At 41.1% G+C, this 13783-nt stretch overlaps 1 protein-coding gene across 3 annotated transcripts in view; it reads right to left on the bottom strand.

The window, feature by feature from the left end:
* Window positions 1-13783, bottom strand: part of TAX1BP1 (Tax1 binding protein 1) — a 262473-nt gene that overhangs the window by 61847 nt on the left and 186843 nt on the right. For all 3 annotated transcript variants that reach the window (XM_029589185.1, XM_029589184.1, XM_029589183.1), the window contains exons 12-14: window positions 12900-12994; window positions 9604-9729; window positions 5632-5727 (exon numbers count right to left, since the gene is read on the bottom strand). In XM_029589185.1, the coding sequence (XP_029445045.1) occupies window positions 5632-5727; window positions 9604-9729; window positions 12900-12994 (317 nt within the window). The remainder of the gene's footprint in view (window positions 1-5631; window positions 5728-9603; window positions 9730-12899; window positions 12995-13783) is intronic.

Genomic DNA, 13783 nt, shown 5'->3' with positions numbered 1-13783 from the left:
TTTTGAAAAGGTTCAGCGTCCTCCAGACACCGCACAACAAGTGTCTTGGCATCCATGAAGCGCAAGAGGCGACACTGCTCTGCATCCCTGACCTTATCCAGGGATGGTAAGGAAACAGACTGATTCAAATGAAAGTCCAAGACCACCTTGTGCAAGAAAGATGGAACATATGCAACTGTAACATCCCCAGAGTCACCTGAAGGAACGGCTCCCAGCAAGACCAGGCCTGCAGCTCAGAAATTCAATGTACTGAACATATAGATACCAGAAACACAGTCTTCAAGGTCAACAACCGTAAGGAAAGGCTACGCAGTGGTCGGAACGTAAGTCCAGCACCAAGTTAAGACTCCACAATGCAACCGGTAACCTCAAGAGAGGCCTAAGATGCTTCACTCCCTTCAAAAAGCAGGCCACATCAGGATAAGAAGACAATGAAACACCACTCACTAGGCTTCTGAAACAGGCAAGAGCTACAACCTGCACCTTTAAGGAATCAAGGGCCGATCCTTTATTTAACCCATCCTGCAAAAAATCCAGAATGAGAGGGACCGGAATGAGGCAGAACACCCTGCTCCTCACACCAAGCCTCAAAAACTCTCCAAACCCACATATAAGCCAAGGAAGTGGAGAACTTGCAAGCGCAGACTAAGGAGGCAATCACCACAGAGGAATAACCATGCTTTAACACGTGAGCCCTCTCAAGGGCCAAACCGTAAGACAGAACAGAGTTGAATCCTCGTTAAGAACTGCTCCCTGCTACAACAGATCCATGTGCGGCGGAAGAGAAAGAGTGGCCTCCACCAGGCATCTTCGAGAATCTGCATACCACAGACATCTGGGCCAGTCCAGCGCCACCAGTACTAGCCCCCTGTGACCTTTGATTTTGCAAATTACCCTGCCCAGCAAGGGCTACGGAAGAAAGGCATAAAACAACCTGTCTTCCAGCCAGACCTGTACAAGAGCGTCTATTCCCAGGGACAATGGATCTCTCTTGCGGCTGAAGAATTGAGAAACTTTCTCATTGTGAGAAGTCGTCAGCGTGTCTAGGAATGGAAGGTCCCAGTGATCCACCAACAGCTGAAATGCCTTGGCTGACAACACCCATTCTCCTGTGGCCAAACTCTCCCTGCTGAGAAAGTCCGCTCTTACATTGACTTTTCCTGCAATGTGAGAGGCCAATAACATCTGCAGATGACCTTCCACCCATTCCATAAGCTGGTCTATTTCCTGCAACGCTGGCTGGCTCTTGGTTCCTTCCTGGCGATTGACATAGGCCACCGTCATCACGTTGTCCGACATCACGCAAACCGCTTGATCCCGCAACCTGTGGCTGAACTGCAAGCATGCCAGCCGTACTGCCCGGGCTTCCAGGCGATTGATGTACTAGTGGAACTCTTCGGCATTAAAATGCACTTGGGCCGTTAAGTTCAGACAGTGAGCTCCCCAACTGTGGAGACTCGCATCTGTTGTGAGTACCAATCAGGTTGGAGAGGACAAGGGAACTCCCTTTCTCAGATGATCGTCCTGCAACCACCACTGGAAGTGGGAGCAGATTTCCATTGGCAATTGGAGCCGAACCGCATAGTCTTAAGACTGCGGGTTCCAACCAGATAGCAGAGAGTGCTGAAGAGGGCGCATATGCCCTCGGCACCACTTCCAGGGTAGACGCCATCAAGCAGAGCATCTGTAGGAAGGACCACACCATTGGGCGTATGGTATTCACCAACTGACGCACTTGAGACATCAATTTCTGGATCCAAACTTCCAGTAGTAAAACTCTGTCCTGTCCCGTGTCTAACTGGACCCCCAGATACTCCAACAACTGGGATGGCTGAAGAATGCTCTTGGACAAGTTCACCACCCAAATGAGCTCCTGCAATAAGGAGATCACCTTGTCTGTCACCAGGCAGCTCTCTTCCTGAGACTTGGCTCGAATCAGCCAGTCATCCAAATATGGATGCACCAGGATCTCTTCTTTCCGAATGGCTGCCTCTACTACCACCATAACCTTGGAAAGTGTTCTGGGAGCAGTGGCTAGATCAAAGAGCAGCACCAGAAACTGATAATGGCGCCCCAACACCGCAAAGCGTAGGAAGTGTTGGTGTTCCAATCAAATGGGAATATGAAGGTAAGCCTCTGACAGATCCAAGGAGGTCAGAAATTCCAACTGCACCACCATTATCACAGAGCGTAAGGTTTCCATGAGAAAATGAGTCACCTTCAAATGACAGTTGACCCTCTTGAGATCCAGGATAGGACAAAAGGAGCCCTCCTTCTTGGGCACATCAAAATAAATGGAATATCGCCCCATACTGTCTTGAGATGTGGGCACCAGAACCACAGCCCTCAGCCTGAGGAGCCTTTGAAGTGTGAACTCAAATGTCTGCTTCTTCTGTGGGGAGTGGCAAGGGGACACCATGAACGTATCCTAAGGAACAGTGCGAAATTCCAGCACATGTCCTTCTTGTACCACCTCCAGGAACCGCTGGTCTGACTTGATCTCAACCCACTTCCGATAAAAGAGAGAGAAAAGAGAGAGAGACATCCCCCTATTTCCTGTTCCAGAATGTGGGTCAGCAAACCTTCATTGGGAAGTTCGGGAAGGTCCGCTACCTGAGCCCACTCCTCTCTTGGGCTGTCGGGGACGAAAGGACTGAGACCTAGCAAAAGGCTGAATCAGCTGAAAGGTCATCCGTCTGTAGAGACGAAAATGCCTGGAACCCCAGAGACGACTCCTCATACCAAACGGGCACTGTAACCTGCTTCTTATCCTCCAGCAACTGAGGAACCAGAGACTCACCCCACTTACTGACCAGTTACTTCAACTTGCTTCCAAACAAGTGCGAGCTTTTAAAAGGCATCTTGGTAAGATTAGCTTTGGAGGCTGTGTCAGTTGACCAATTTCGCAACCAGAGTTGACACCTGGCCGCTATCACCAAGGTACGGACTTCATAACCTGAAATTCCCTCCAGACTCATCAACCTCCTGAGAGAGAAGCAGATAAGACCTCACCACTAGTATACAACAGGAAGCAATCTGTAAAGTCATCACCAACTCCTCAAAGACTTGCTTAAGAATAGCCTCAATCCTTCTATCATGTACATCCTTCAAGACTGCTCCTCCCTCTAGGGAATAGTCATTTGCTTAGAGACTGCACATACCAGTGCATCCACTTTGGGAAAACGCAAACACTCTCACTGCCAGATCCAGAGGATACAGACCTTCCAACATCCAACCCCCTTTAAAATTTGCCTCTGGAGCTTCCAATTCCAGATCAACCGATTCCTGAATGGCATCCATCACAGTGAAAAACCAAAACCAAAATGGGATTCTTCCTAGGCTGTGACATGGCATCCGAACCAGGGATACCCAGTTGTTTCAAGATCTGGGAAATCAGGCCGGCAGTTCATCTCTATGAAAGAACCACAACATGGTTCGATATGGTTCCAGCCTTGGAGGAACTTCCCCATCTTCCAGGGAATCAGGATCAACCTCATCATTAGTGCCATCCGGATTCCTGTCGGAAACACCTAAAGGGAGCCGAGGCAAGCTGCGGTACTTAAGCATAGGACTGGAAGAGGAAGGAGCCACCAGCTGAGGGTCTGATCGGACAGGAATGGGGGAAGTGGAGGACTGCGTCTGAAGAAAGGCTTGTAAGCCTTGAAAAAATTCCACCCAAGAAAAAGCAGCCAGGTCCAGAAGGAACTGGAGCTGGTCCCACAGAACTGCCCTCGCCAGCAGAGAACCCAGTCAAGGGAGAAACAAAATTTGGTGTCCCCCTCAGTTAAGGCCATGACTAACCCATCATCAGAATGGGAAGAGCCTGGCTTAGCATAATCAGAGGAAGACAACTCTCCCTGAGCATCTAAGCAGCGCTGACACAGGTTAGAATCCAGGTCAGTCTGAGAAGCCCTAATATGACAGGCAACACAATTAGGAAGATGCTATGGCTTCTTGCTTACCGGCGCCATTATGGCAGTAAACGTGTATCAGAACGGCTCTCGCACAAAAGGGAAATGCACAAGACCAGAGGACGTCCTGAAAACCCTCTAAATGTCTCTGATTCAAAGGTAAACTTCCCATTTATTTATTTATTTATTTTTAAATCTTACCTGAGCTCAGCACTTACCAGCTGAGTACAGAGATGGTCGCTGGCTGCGGGGAGAGAGGGCATCTGCCAGCACCACCGTGCTCTGCCTCCTGCACCTGCTGCCTTTCAGCTGAACTAGCAATTAAGTCAACGCCGGGAAACCAGCTACCAGACCAAGGCACACCTCTGAGGGACCACGGAAATCACCTCAGGAATTCTCAACTGGGGGTGGGACCTTTAGGTATCATTGCAGGAGAGCGGGGCTTTCTTTTCCTGAATTTAGAATTTCTAATTTCTCCTTCCAAAAAGCTTGAAGCAATCCCCACAGGGAGATGCACGTCCACAATCTGCTGGAGACGGAGAATACTGGAAGGCTGAAGTCACTGCAGAGCTAGATATACTGTGACGTCAGCTTGCTCCATCTCCATCTGCTGGCAGGGGAGCATAAACCCACTGGTCCGGAGTCTGTCTGTCTACACGCTAGGAAATTGTTCTTTCACAATTAAAATGTAGAGTATGTTGCATAGATTAGTGAAACAAGCTCCTACTTTAATGCATTTTGATTTGTATATTTTACACAGCAGAATGTGAAAAATGTGCAAGAGTGTGAAGACTATTACAAAGCACTGTATTACACAATTTAGTCAAATTGATGTAATCATGCATTGACCACTTGTGCACTTGTTTTTAAAATGAACTTTGACTGTGTTCAAATTAGGTTTCCAAACATTTTTGACACCTTCAGGTAAACATGAAGGGATCATTCTCAAAAACTGGGCCAGATGTACAAAGGGCTTTTTTCTATTACGTCTCCATGGAAAAAATGTTTAGTACATCTGGATCAAAATGACCTATGTTCAGAACACAACTTTAAGACATAAACAATAATTGGCTAGTAATTCTAACCTCCATTTAAAATAGCAAAACTCTACCAGAAAGGAGCAGAGACTGCTGCTATGGAATAACACTAGAGCATCGTTGAGAGAGCTCTCCTAATTTCAAACAGAAAATGCATACATAAAAAGCATAGTATTGTTTTTGCAAAGACAGAAAAGCAAGCTCAAATTTTCTTTCACATAACGCTATCCTACATGCATAAATAAGTAGATGCCATTTTACATTAATAGCAAACGTGTAAACACATTAACCAGTAGTTTTTCTCAATTCAAATTTCTGACTGTTTTTCAATTTTGATTATAGTAGTGTAATCATTTTCCTCCCAGTTCCACTTCCCATCCAATCCGGGACTCCCTCCCCTCTCACATGGGCCATGAAACCTGCCTTAGCAGTGTCCACAACCCTGGCCGGCCCGGCGAGCTGAATATCAAACTCAAACCCCTTTGCTTGGCAGTGCGCAGCACTACTACTGAGGCACTGGGGCTAGCCCATCTAAACCTTTCTAGTTGGAAAATTTTCTTTAAATCAATAATTTTCAAATTGTTTTATAAGTGATGTTTTCATATAACATCATTTTTTCCCATGAAACCACATAAATCCTGGCACGTGCTCAGAATGTATAAAGTCAGGCTCCTACTACTTACCTTATTTTTATTCTCCACCTGTTCTCGCTCAATAACGACTCTTTCCAAATTCAACTTCAGCTCCTGTATTTCCCTTTCTACTTTTGCTAAATGGATCTTCATTTAAAAAAAAAACCAACATTACATTAATTAGATTAGCAGAGTTGTCACATGCAAAAAGAACACAGCTTTCTTCAGAGAGCCATTCATCAATAAAGCACTTGTAAGGCTTGCTAAATGTAACAAGGTGCTGCAGAAAGGAGAACTGCAAGCCGGGCTCCTTCTGAGCATGCTTCTCCTCTTTCCCCTTTTCTGGAGTGGTTTACTCTTCCTTCTCTCTGTACCCATCTTCTGGGCCTGTAGTTTGTAGGTATTTTAGGATTTAAGGCTGAAGTTTCACTAACCACATTGCTACTGCTATTCTTGTGCATATTCTCAGTTTAAATGGGGTCCTAATAAGTTGTACACAGAACTGAAAGAGAGTGGAAAAAAGTGCAGGGCTCGTGTTTTCAAAGCTTTTTTTTTCTTATTAAACTGCAAACTCTGAATAAACAACAACAATTTTAAATATTTTCACTCTGCATTAAGAGACTATTTGATTTGGTTTGTCAATAGAATGGAAAACAGGCTCTGAACACAAAATGTAAATCACTAGACCCATTTTTCTCCTGTTTCAGTCAAACAATATTAGAAATTCTATTTGGCAAAGCAGAGTCACTGTTTTCATACACTGTCATCAGCTGTATGTATTATGGTGGCAGTAACGCCACACGGCTTACAGGAGTTTAGTAGGCACACCAAAGCTATGAATAATATATTCCCGGCATGAATATTTTAAAGCAGCTACATCCTAACAGTAAATATTGAATTATCAGACAGACAGGGACAGTCAGTCATTTGGAATATTTGCTTCACTGAATACTACAGGCAGCCCCTTTTGGGAAAATCATACCATATGGGCCTGTTTCTTTATCGCAGAAGAGGCTGGGAATGAAAGAGCTGGCCTGTCCAAATACCTCCTTTTCCCATTAACAGTAGAAACCATAACACAGCAATACAGTGGATGATGGCTGAAAAAGTCCAATTCATCCATCCAGTCTGCCCAGTTATTCCTTTCCATACTGCTAAGGACAGATCCCAGCTGCCAGCTATATGGCAAGACTTCCTGTAAGATCTCTCTCTTTATCAAAATTGATTTTGTTATCTTCCTCCATTATAACTCGCTGTGCTCAGTAGCTGAGCATGCAAGATCCCTGTTTTGGTTTAGACACAGCAACCCTCTCCTCCCATGTCCAATCACAATAATCTAAGGAGCCATCAACAGAGGAGCTGCTGTTGCTCTAACGTTCAGCCTCCCAGATGTCCGTGGCCTTTCTAGATGGTGCCCCCATCACTAATCTCCTGTACTGACCCATCAACTGAGAAGCACGTAAGCCTGCCAGAAAGACAAGACTTACGTAATCGTCTGCGTTTCTACAAGTTATTACTATACTTGTTGCTTGCCAGATGGACCCGGCAGCTAATTCTATCACAGCAGCCTGCGAGACAACCTAGTTACATAAACACCTGTGTTTCTACTAGGACATTTGGTTATTACTGTACTTGTAAGCCTGACAGACAGACCCAGCTCAATTTCTTTGTCCTCTTAATTGTATTTACTTTCTTAACAGAAATATGCTTTCTCTATAGCTCCTTTAGTTTAGCCCACTTCACCTGCATTCTCCCATCCTGCCACTTCTCCATTTTACTAAAGGTGCTTGTAAGGCAATTCTTCTATCTTGACATTCTGGTGACAATCTATTCACTCAGCTTCTATCAGCGGCTTATTCTATCACTACAGATCCACAATATTGTTATAAATCTGCAACTAAGAGCTGCCTATTTATTTTTATTTTCCTCTGTGAGGAATATAATTTGATATTCAAAGGTTCTCAATGGGACTGAACCTATGGCAGCACTCTGCATGGCTAAATGAGAGACATGACTGATTCTCAGATCCAGCTAGGACAGGAGATGGTGTAGAGGTAGCGATCACAGTCTCCGGGAGAAAGGGAATACCAGATGATGTGGGTGGGATTCCAGATAACGCATGTACTGGGCTCTGAAGTAAGTTTGTGGCCCGCTACAAAGGATTATCACTATGATAGTGGATTTGAAGGGAGGGGAGAGAGAGTAAAAATAAAGTGAAAGCCTGTGATATCTACAAATTAAGGCTCATGCTCCCTTAGCCCCACAAGGGGCAGTTTCAGATTGAGCTAGAAACCAAAAACAAAAAATGTCATTGTTTAAAACACCAAAGATAGACATCCAAATAGTAAATACTATTTGTGATTGGGGAATATTAAAGAATACTACAAAAGTAAGCATGTGTTAAATTACATTCTCTCAAGAGCAACTAGAAGTGGCTAACAGCCATATAAAAAGCATGAATTCTATAATGAGTGAATTTCTTTCATATGCCTCTCAAGACATAATTAGTTATTTAGTAATACTGAACTAATTAGCCTGCAAGCTTAGTAAAACACAAAAATGCTCTTTGTATGTTCTAATAAGCCTGCACACTGCCACCAATGATGAAGTATAAGTAACAGAAAAAAAGCAAGTAGGTGAACATTTAAATTCTTTTAATCCCACCTCAAATCAATGCCCAACTTGCCTGTCTCAACCGATTACTTTCATCACAAAGTAAGCTTATGCCAGGGAGATACTGCTTATTCTAATTGCAAAGTTTAGTGAAATAGGAGTGGAATCACTGGAATAATTACACTTACAATATTTCATTTGAAATCTAGTTTATATCTAACTAGTGCATCAACTTGAGACTGGCCTAACAAGGTCCTAGCTAAAAGAGAATCCAAAACAAAAAGAATCTTAATGGACCTTTCTGCTTAGTATTATTTTAAAGAGAATATCTGCTTTGTTTCATATGTATGACATACCTCCATGACTAAAGCATGCTATTTTTAATAACAAGACAATAACACCATAAATAATCAGCTATATATTTGCATTTCAGAATAGTGTCATATTTAGATATAACTAGTCAAAAATAAGATATTTGCTTTATGGTGCTAAATACTGTCAGTGGCTTCCTATTCAAATAGCTGAATTTGTTACTAGCAGCACAGAGGGGTCAGCATTAGAAAACTTATGAGGAGAGGCTGAAGGATCTGAATACGATTACCCTGGAAGAAAGGAGGTGCAGGGGAGATATGATGCAGCCCTTCAGATATCTAAAAGGTTTTAATGATGCACAATCGTCAAACCTTTTCCGCTGGAAAGAAATCAATAGAACTAGGGGGTCATGTAATGAAGCTCCAGGGAGGATGACTCAGAACCAATGTCAGGAAATATTTCTTCATGGAGAGGGAGGTGAATGCCTGGAATGCCCTTCCATAGGAGGAGGTGGTGAAGATGAAAACAGTCAGGGAATTCAAAGGGGCCTGGGATAAACACTGAGGATCCCTAAAGGCTAGAGGCTGGGAATACAGAAATGAGTGCATGAGGGGTAACTGGGGGTAACTTGCTGGTGTGGCAGTTACTACCCTTAACAATTAAGCCTTGATACTGTTAATGCAACTCCATCATTGCTCTCTGATTCAATGGCAGTGAGAAAAGAGGAATTGGATTCAGACACCAACCAACGAGGGCCCTGACTTTTATGGTTTGGGGAACAAATAAATATGGGGGTAACTTGCTGATGCGGCGCTTACTACCCCTAGTCACTAAGCCTGATACTTTTGATGCAACTCCAACATTGCTCTCTGCTTTCACGGCAAGGGTTAAGGGAAATTGGATTCAAACAGAATCCAAGGGCCCTGACTTTTACGGTCTGGGAAACTGATAAGCATGGGGGTAACCTGCACAGTGCAGCAGATACATGGTATAAGCTTGCTGGGCAGACTGGGTGGATCATTTGGTCCTTTTCTGCCGTCATTTCTATGTTTAAGATAATCCAATGGCTGTGATATGAGACAGTAACAGCAAACATACTTTATACTGGTCCTCTGCAGCAGACAGCTGTAGTTTCACATTCTCACTGACTTTCAGCTGCTCCTTCCACTTCAGCTCTACCTTCGCCAACTCTTCAGCATAAGTACTGCATTTTGCTTTCTCATCCTAGAACAGATTGTAGAACATATAGTTAATGTCAATACACTGGAAATTTGGTGGAATTTTTCTTCCTTTTCTTCTCTCCACTCAAACCCTCTAACAGCCTGTGTCTTTCCCAACTGCATGGAAACACTTTCCTACTTCCCATGGAAGAGTCATCCCTTAGTAGAATTAAATTCCTAAATCAACTACATCAAGCAAATGCACATTTACATAGATGCTGCATGCAGATGCCTTAGACAATAAATAGCTATCCTTTCAGCTTAATTTCTTAAAACATCCAAAAATCTAAACTGCATGACTGGGCTAATGGAGCATTTATTTATTTTATTTAAGAACTTTTATATACCGCTTATACACAATGCAGCAAACTAGGCTGTTTACAGATTAAAACATACATAATTCAGTGATACACAAAATGAAACATCATAACAAAAGACTGCAACAAGTAGAGTTGAAAACAGAAATTAAAAATAGAATACATTCGGGTAAGAGTATTAAAAAAGAAACAAAGTTAATATCTGAATTTACTTAAGAAGGCAGACTAAAAGATTGGCAGAGAAATTATAGGGCATTAATCTGTGTTGTTAGTCTCAAAAGCAATAGAGCATAGATAAGTTTTAATTTTTTTCTTGAACTCTTTCTGGTTAGTTATGAGTCTAAGTGAAGTCGGAACTGAATTCTAGAGCAGGGGACCAGCTACTGATAAAGCATGTTTCCTGGTAATTTCTAGTCTGGCAGTTTTGACCATTGGGACCTCAAGGAGGATTTTATCAAGCGATCTTAAGTGACGTGGGGGCTGATAGAGGCATATAGAAGTACGTAATCAGATGGAGGATGGATTATGATTTAAATTGAAAATAGTATGAGAATTTTGTATTGAATACATTGTTAACTGGTAACCAATGGAGGCCAAGGAGAACAGGAGAAATATATTCTTTCATTTTGGGGTCTGTCAGGAGGCGAGCTGCAGAATTTTGTATGCATTGCAGTGGGCGGACTGTTGATTCTGGAAGACCATATATAAAGAGTTGCAGTAATCTAGACTAGATAAAATGAAGGCTTGAAGCACAGTTCTAAAATCTTCTGGAAAGAGAAAAGGTTTTAGTCTTTTTAGAAGATTCAGTTTGTAAAATTAAGTTTTTACAAGTTTGGATAATATAATTTATTTTTTTTTAAAGGACCATCACTGTTATAGTACAAAGCCATGAATCACACTTTCAACACTATTTGCTATAAAATTACTTAAGTTTTACTTTAACAAAGCTTTTTATAACCAGCACTCATTTTCCTGCAGATAATTGCCTCAAAGTTCAGTTTTGTAAAGATATCAACTAGATATCCAAACAAATAAGCATGGTGGCTGACAATTACCAATATTCCAGTAGGCTAAATCAGTTACCAAAACAAAATTAAATTTGTAGTTTAGCAGTTAGTGTACATATGAAAACCTAATGGCTAAAGTTAAAATTCCACCTGTCTTTCTCTGCGACTAAGGAACTCACTTAACTGTTCTCTACTCTAACTTGGACAGATAAACAAAACCAGTTTTTGTTTTTAATTTTCCACATTATACAATTATTATGGGGATTAAAAGTATGTTCATTTTGCAAGCAATTTCTTTGAAGCACAGGCCATTATTTTGCTAAAAATGTTTCATTTCACAAACATAATATCATTCAAAGGCACAAAAGTCTTTTATAATAACATTAATAATCTTTATACAGAGTACTTGCTGGTAACTGAAGCCCCCCTTTAAAATGTTACAAATAGAACCTTAGCTGCTAACCTGCTATTCAGCATCCAGGGTGAGTCCTGATATGGCAGATAAGGAAAAGGCCATTGTGGTTTCAAATGCAAAGAATGAAGCAAATTATAAAAACCAGACACCATTCAACCAATCAAATTACTCTACTGGCTGACAGGCCTCTGATCTGTATTTTCTTCATACCATATCTTTTCAAGCAACTGACCCATTCCTAAAATAATAATAATAATTTTTAAAACACCAGTCTAAGGCATTAGTTCTGCCTGCCCAAAGCTCACATTGTTTCTTGTGCTCAGTGATCAAAATAATTTTTATTCTAATCTTAAAAAATATTCAGAGAATCCTGGTCAGAAATAAAGGCAATTAACTTTAGAGAGAATGTTATGATACAAGTCACAAGGAGAAATGTACAATATCTTTATGAAAATTTTAAACCACGAATACAATGTATTTAAGACCTTTTTCATGTGGAAAATTTTGTTGCAAATATACAGACAAAAAAAAAATAAAGATTATAGAGCTATTTATTTTCTTCTATATTTGTTCTGAATATGAGCTCAAATACAGAACTGGACTTTATAGGGAAACCTGAATATTCAATCCTGAACTATTTGCTATATTTTTATCTAATAAAGTGATTTCCCTCCTTTCTCTCAATTCTTCTTCATCCCAATAATGAATTTCAATTTGATACTTTACCATACTGTGCACCACTTTAAAACTCTTGGTAAAATGATTGGAAAGGAATGATTTAAAATAAACACTTTTGCTTCCCGTCACTATTCTCTTATTACATTCAAAATGGTGCTGAATGGACCAGTCCTGTGGTTCAGGCCACAGTACTTTAGAACAGCAGACTCTGCTTTGAGTCTAGAATGGGCACTGCAGAGAGAATGCACGTGAACCAGGAAAGGCAGCTGCTGCTGCTGATGTGGTCATCCCAACTGGTCATAAACAATTGTTGAGGGATCACCCTAATTTGGAGACAGCCATTCGAACATGATGTTGGAGGAATGGAAGAGGTTTAATGGGAAGATCTTGTCTCTCTGTCCTTGAAGATATAGATACAAACGCTTTCTGCACTTAGAACAATTCAGAACTGATTCAAGTAAGGATTTCAGCCTTGTTATTTCTTTTCAGCTTTGTCTTAGGAAAGACAACTACTGTCAAGACTATACTAGACAGTACAACTTCAGATACAAGTGACTAACATCCATACACTTACTGCCTATAAAAGCTCTTCTGGAATGCATGGCATTTAAACATAATGCACAGTAGTATTTCTACCATTATAAACATACAAAGGATGGGTTTTTACTTTAAAAAGGATTTTCTCTCAGATATCACACTGGAAAAATAAAACTTTTGAAAATAGATCACTCTTGTTCCTTTTAGAGTAATTACTTACTGCCAACATCTGTTTGCATTTCTTGTACTTCTCTGTCTTTTCAGCTATTTCTTTGTTCATTTCACGTACTTGCTCCTTTATCATCACCTCGGAAACTGCATCAAACAAAAAGAGAGCAACTACAAATTTCAAAGATAAATTCTATACAACATCCTAGAACAAGCTGCATTCTTAAGTACAATCCAAAACCAGAAGAAACATAATGGGGCCCATTCCAAGAAATTACACCAGAGAAATGAAGAGAAGACAATCTCTGGAAAAACAGCACTCTCAGGTTTGATTCTTGTAAGTTGCTTTTTTCATTCTTTATAGACAGGAAGAATTTTACAAATTAGGTCCCAGATATTTCAATACTGTGTTGTCTGAAGATCTGAGGTTGTCTAAGCTAAAACATGAAGGTAGATTCATGTTTTAGCTTGTCTCAGCAACATGAAGGTAGATTCTTTAACAAATGTAAGGACTTCTGTAGCAATTTTACAGCATGTCTTCAGTATAAAACATATTATAAACACTGCATTCAGAAAGTATTCAGACCCCCTTTACTTTTTTCATATTTTGTTACATTACAGCCTAAAATGGATAATATGCATTTTCCCTCCTCAATCTACATACAATACCCTATAATAACAAAGCAAAATCAAGTTTGTAGAAATTTGTGCAAATGAATTAAAAAAAAAATACAAAATATCACATTTACTTAAATATTCAGAACCTTTGCTATGACACTCAAAGTTGAGCAAAGGTGCATCCTGTTTCCACTGACTGGAGTCCAACTGTGGCAAATTCAATTGATTGGACATGATTTGGAAAGGCACAACTGTCCATATAAGGTCCCACATTTGACAGTGCATGTCAGAGCAAAATCAAAGCCACTGTCTTGATCT

This window comes from Rhinatrema bivittatum, chromosome 2 (genome assembly GCF_901001135.1).
Source record: "Rhinatrema bivittatum chromosome 2, aRhiBiv1.1, whole genome shotgun sequence".
Lineage (NCBI taxonomy): Eukaryota > Metazoa > Chordata > Amphibia > Gymnophiona > Rhinatrematidae > Rhinatrema > Rhinatrema bivittatum.
This window is presented reverse-complemented; position numbering and strand designations above follow the sequence as displayed.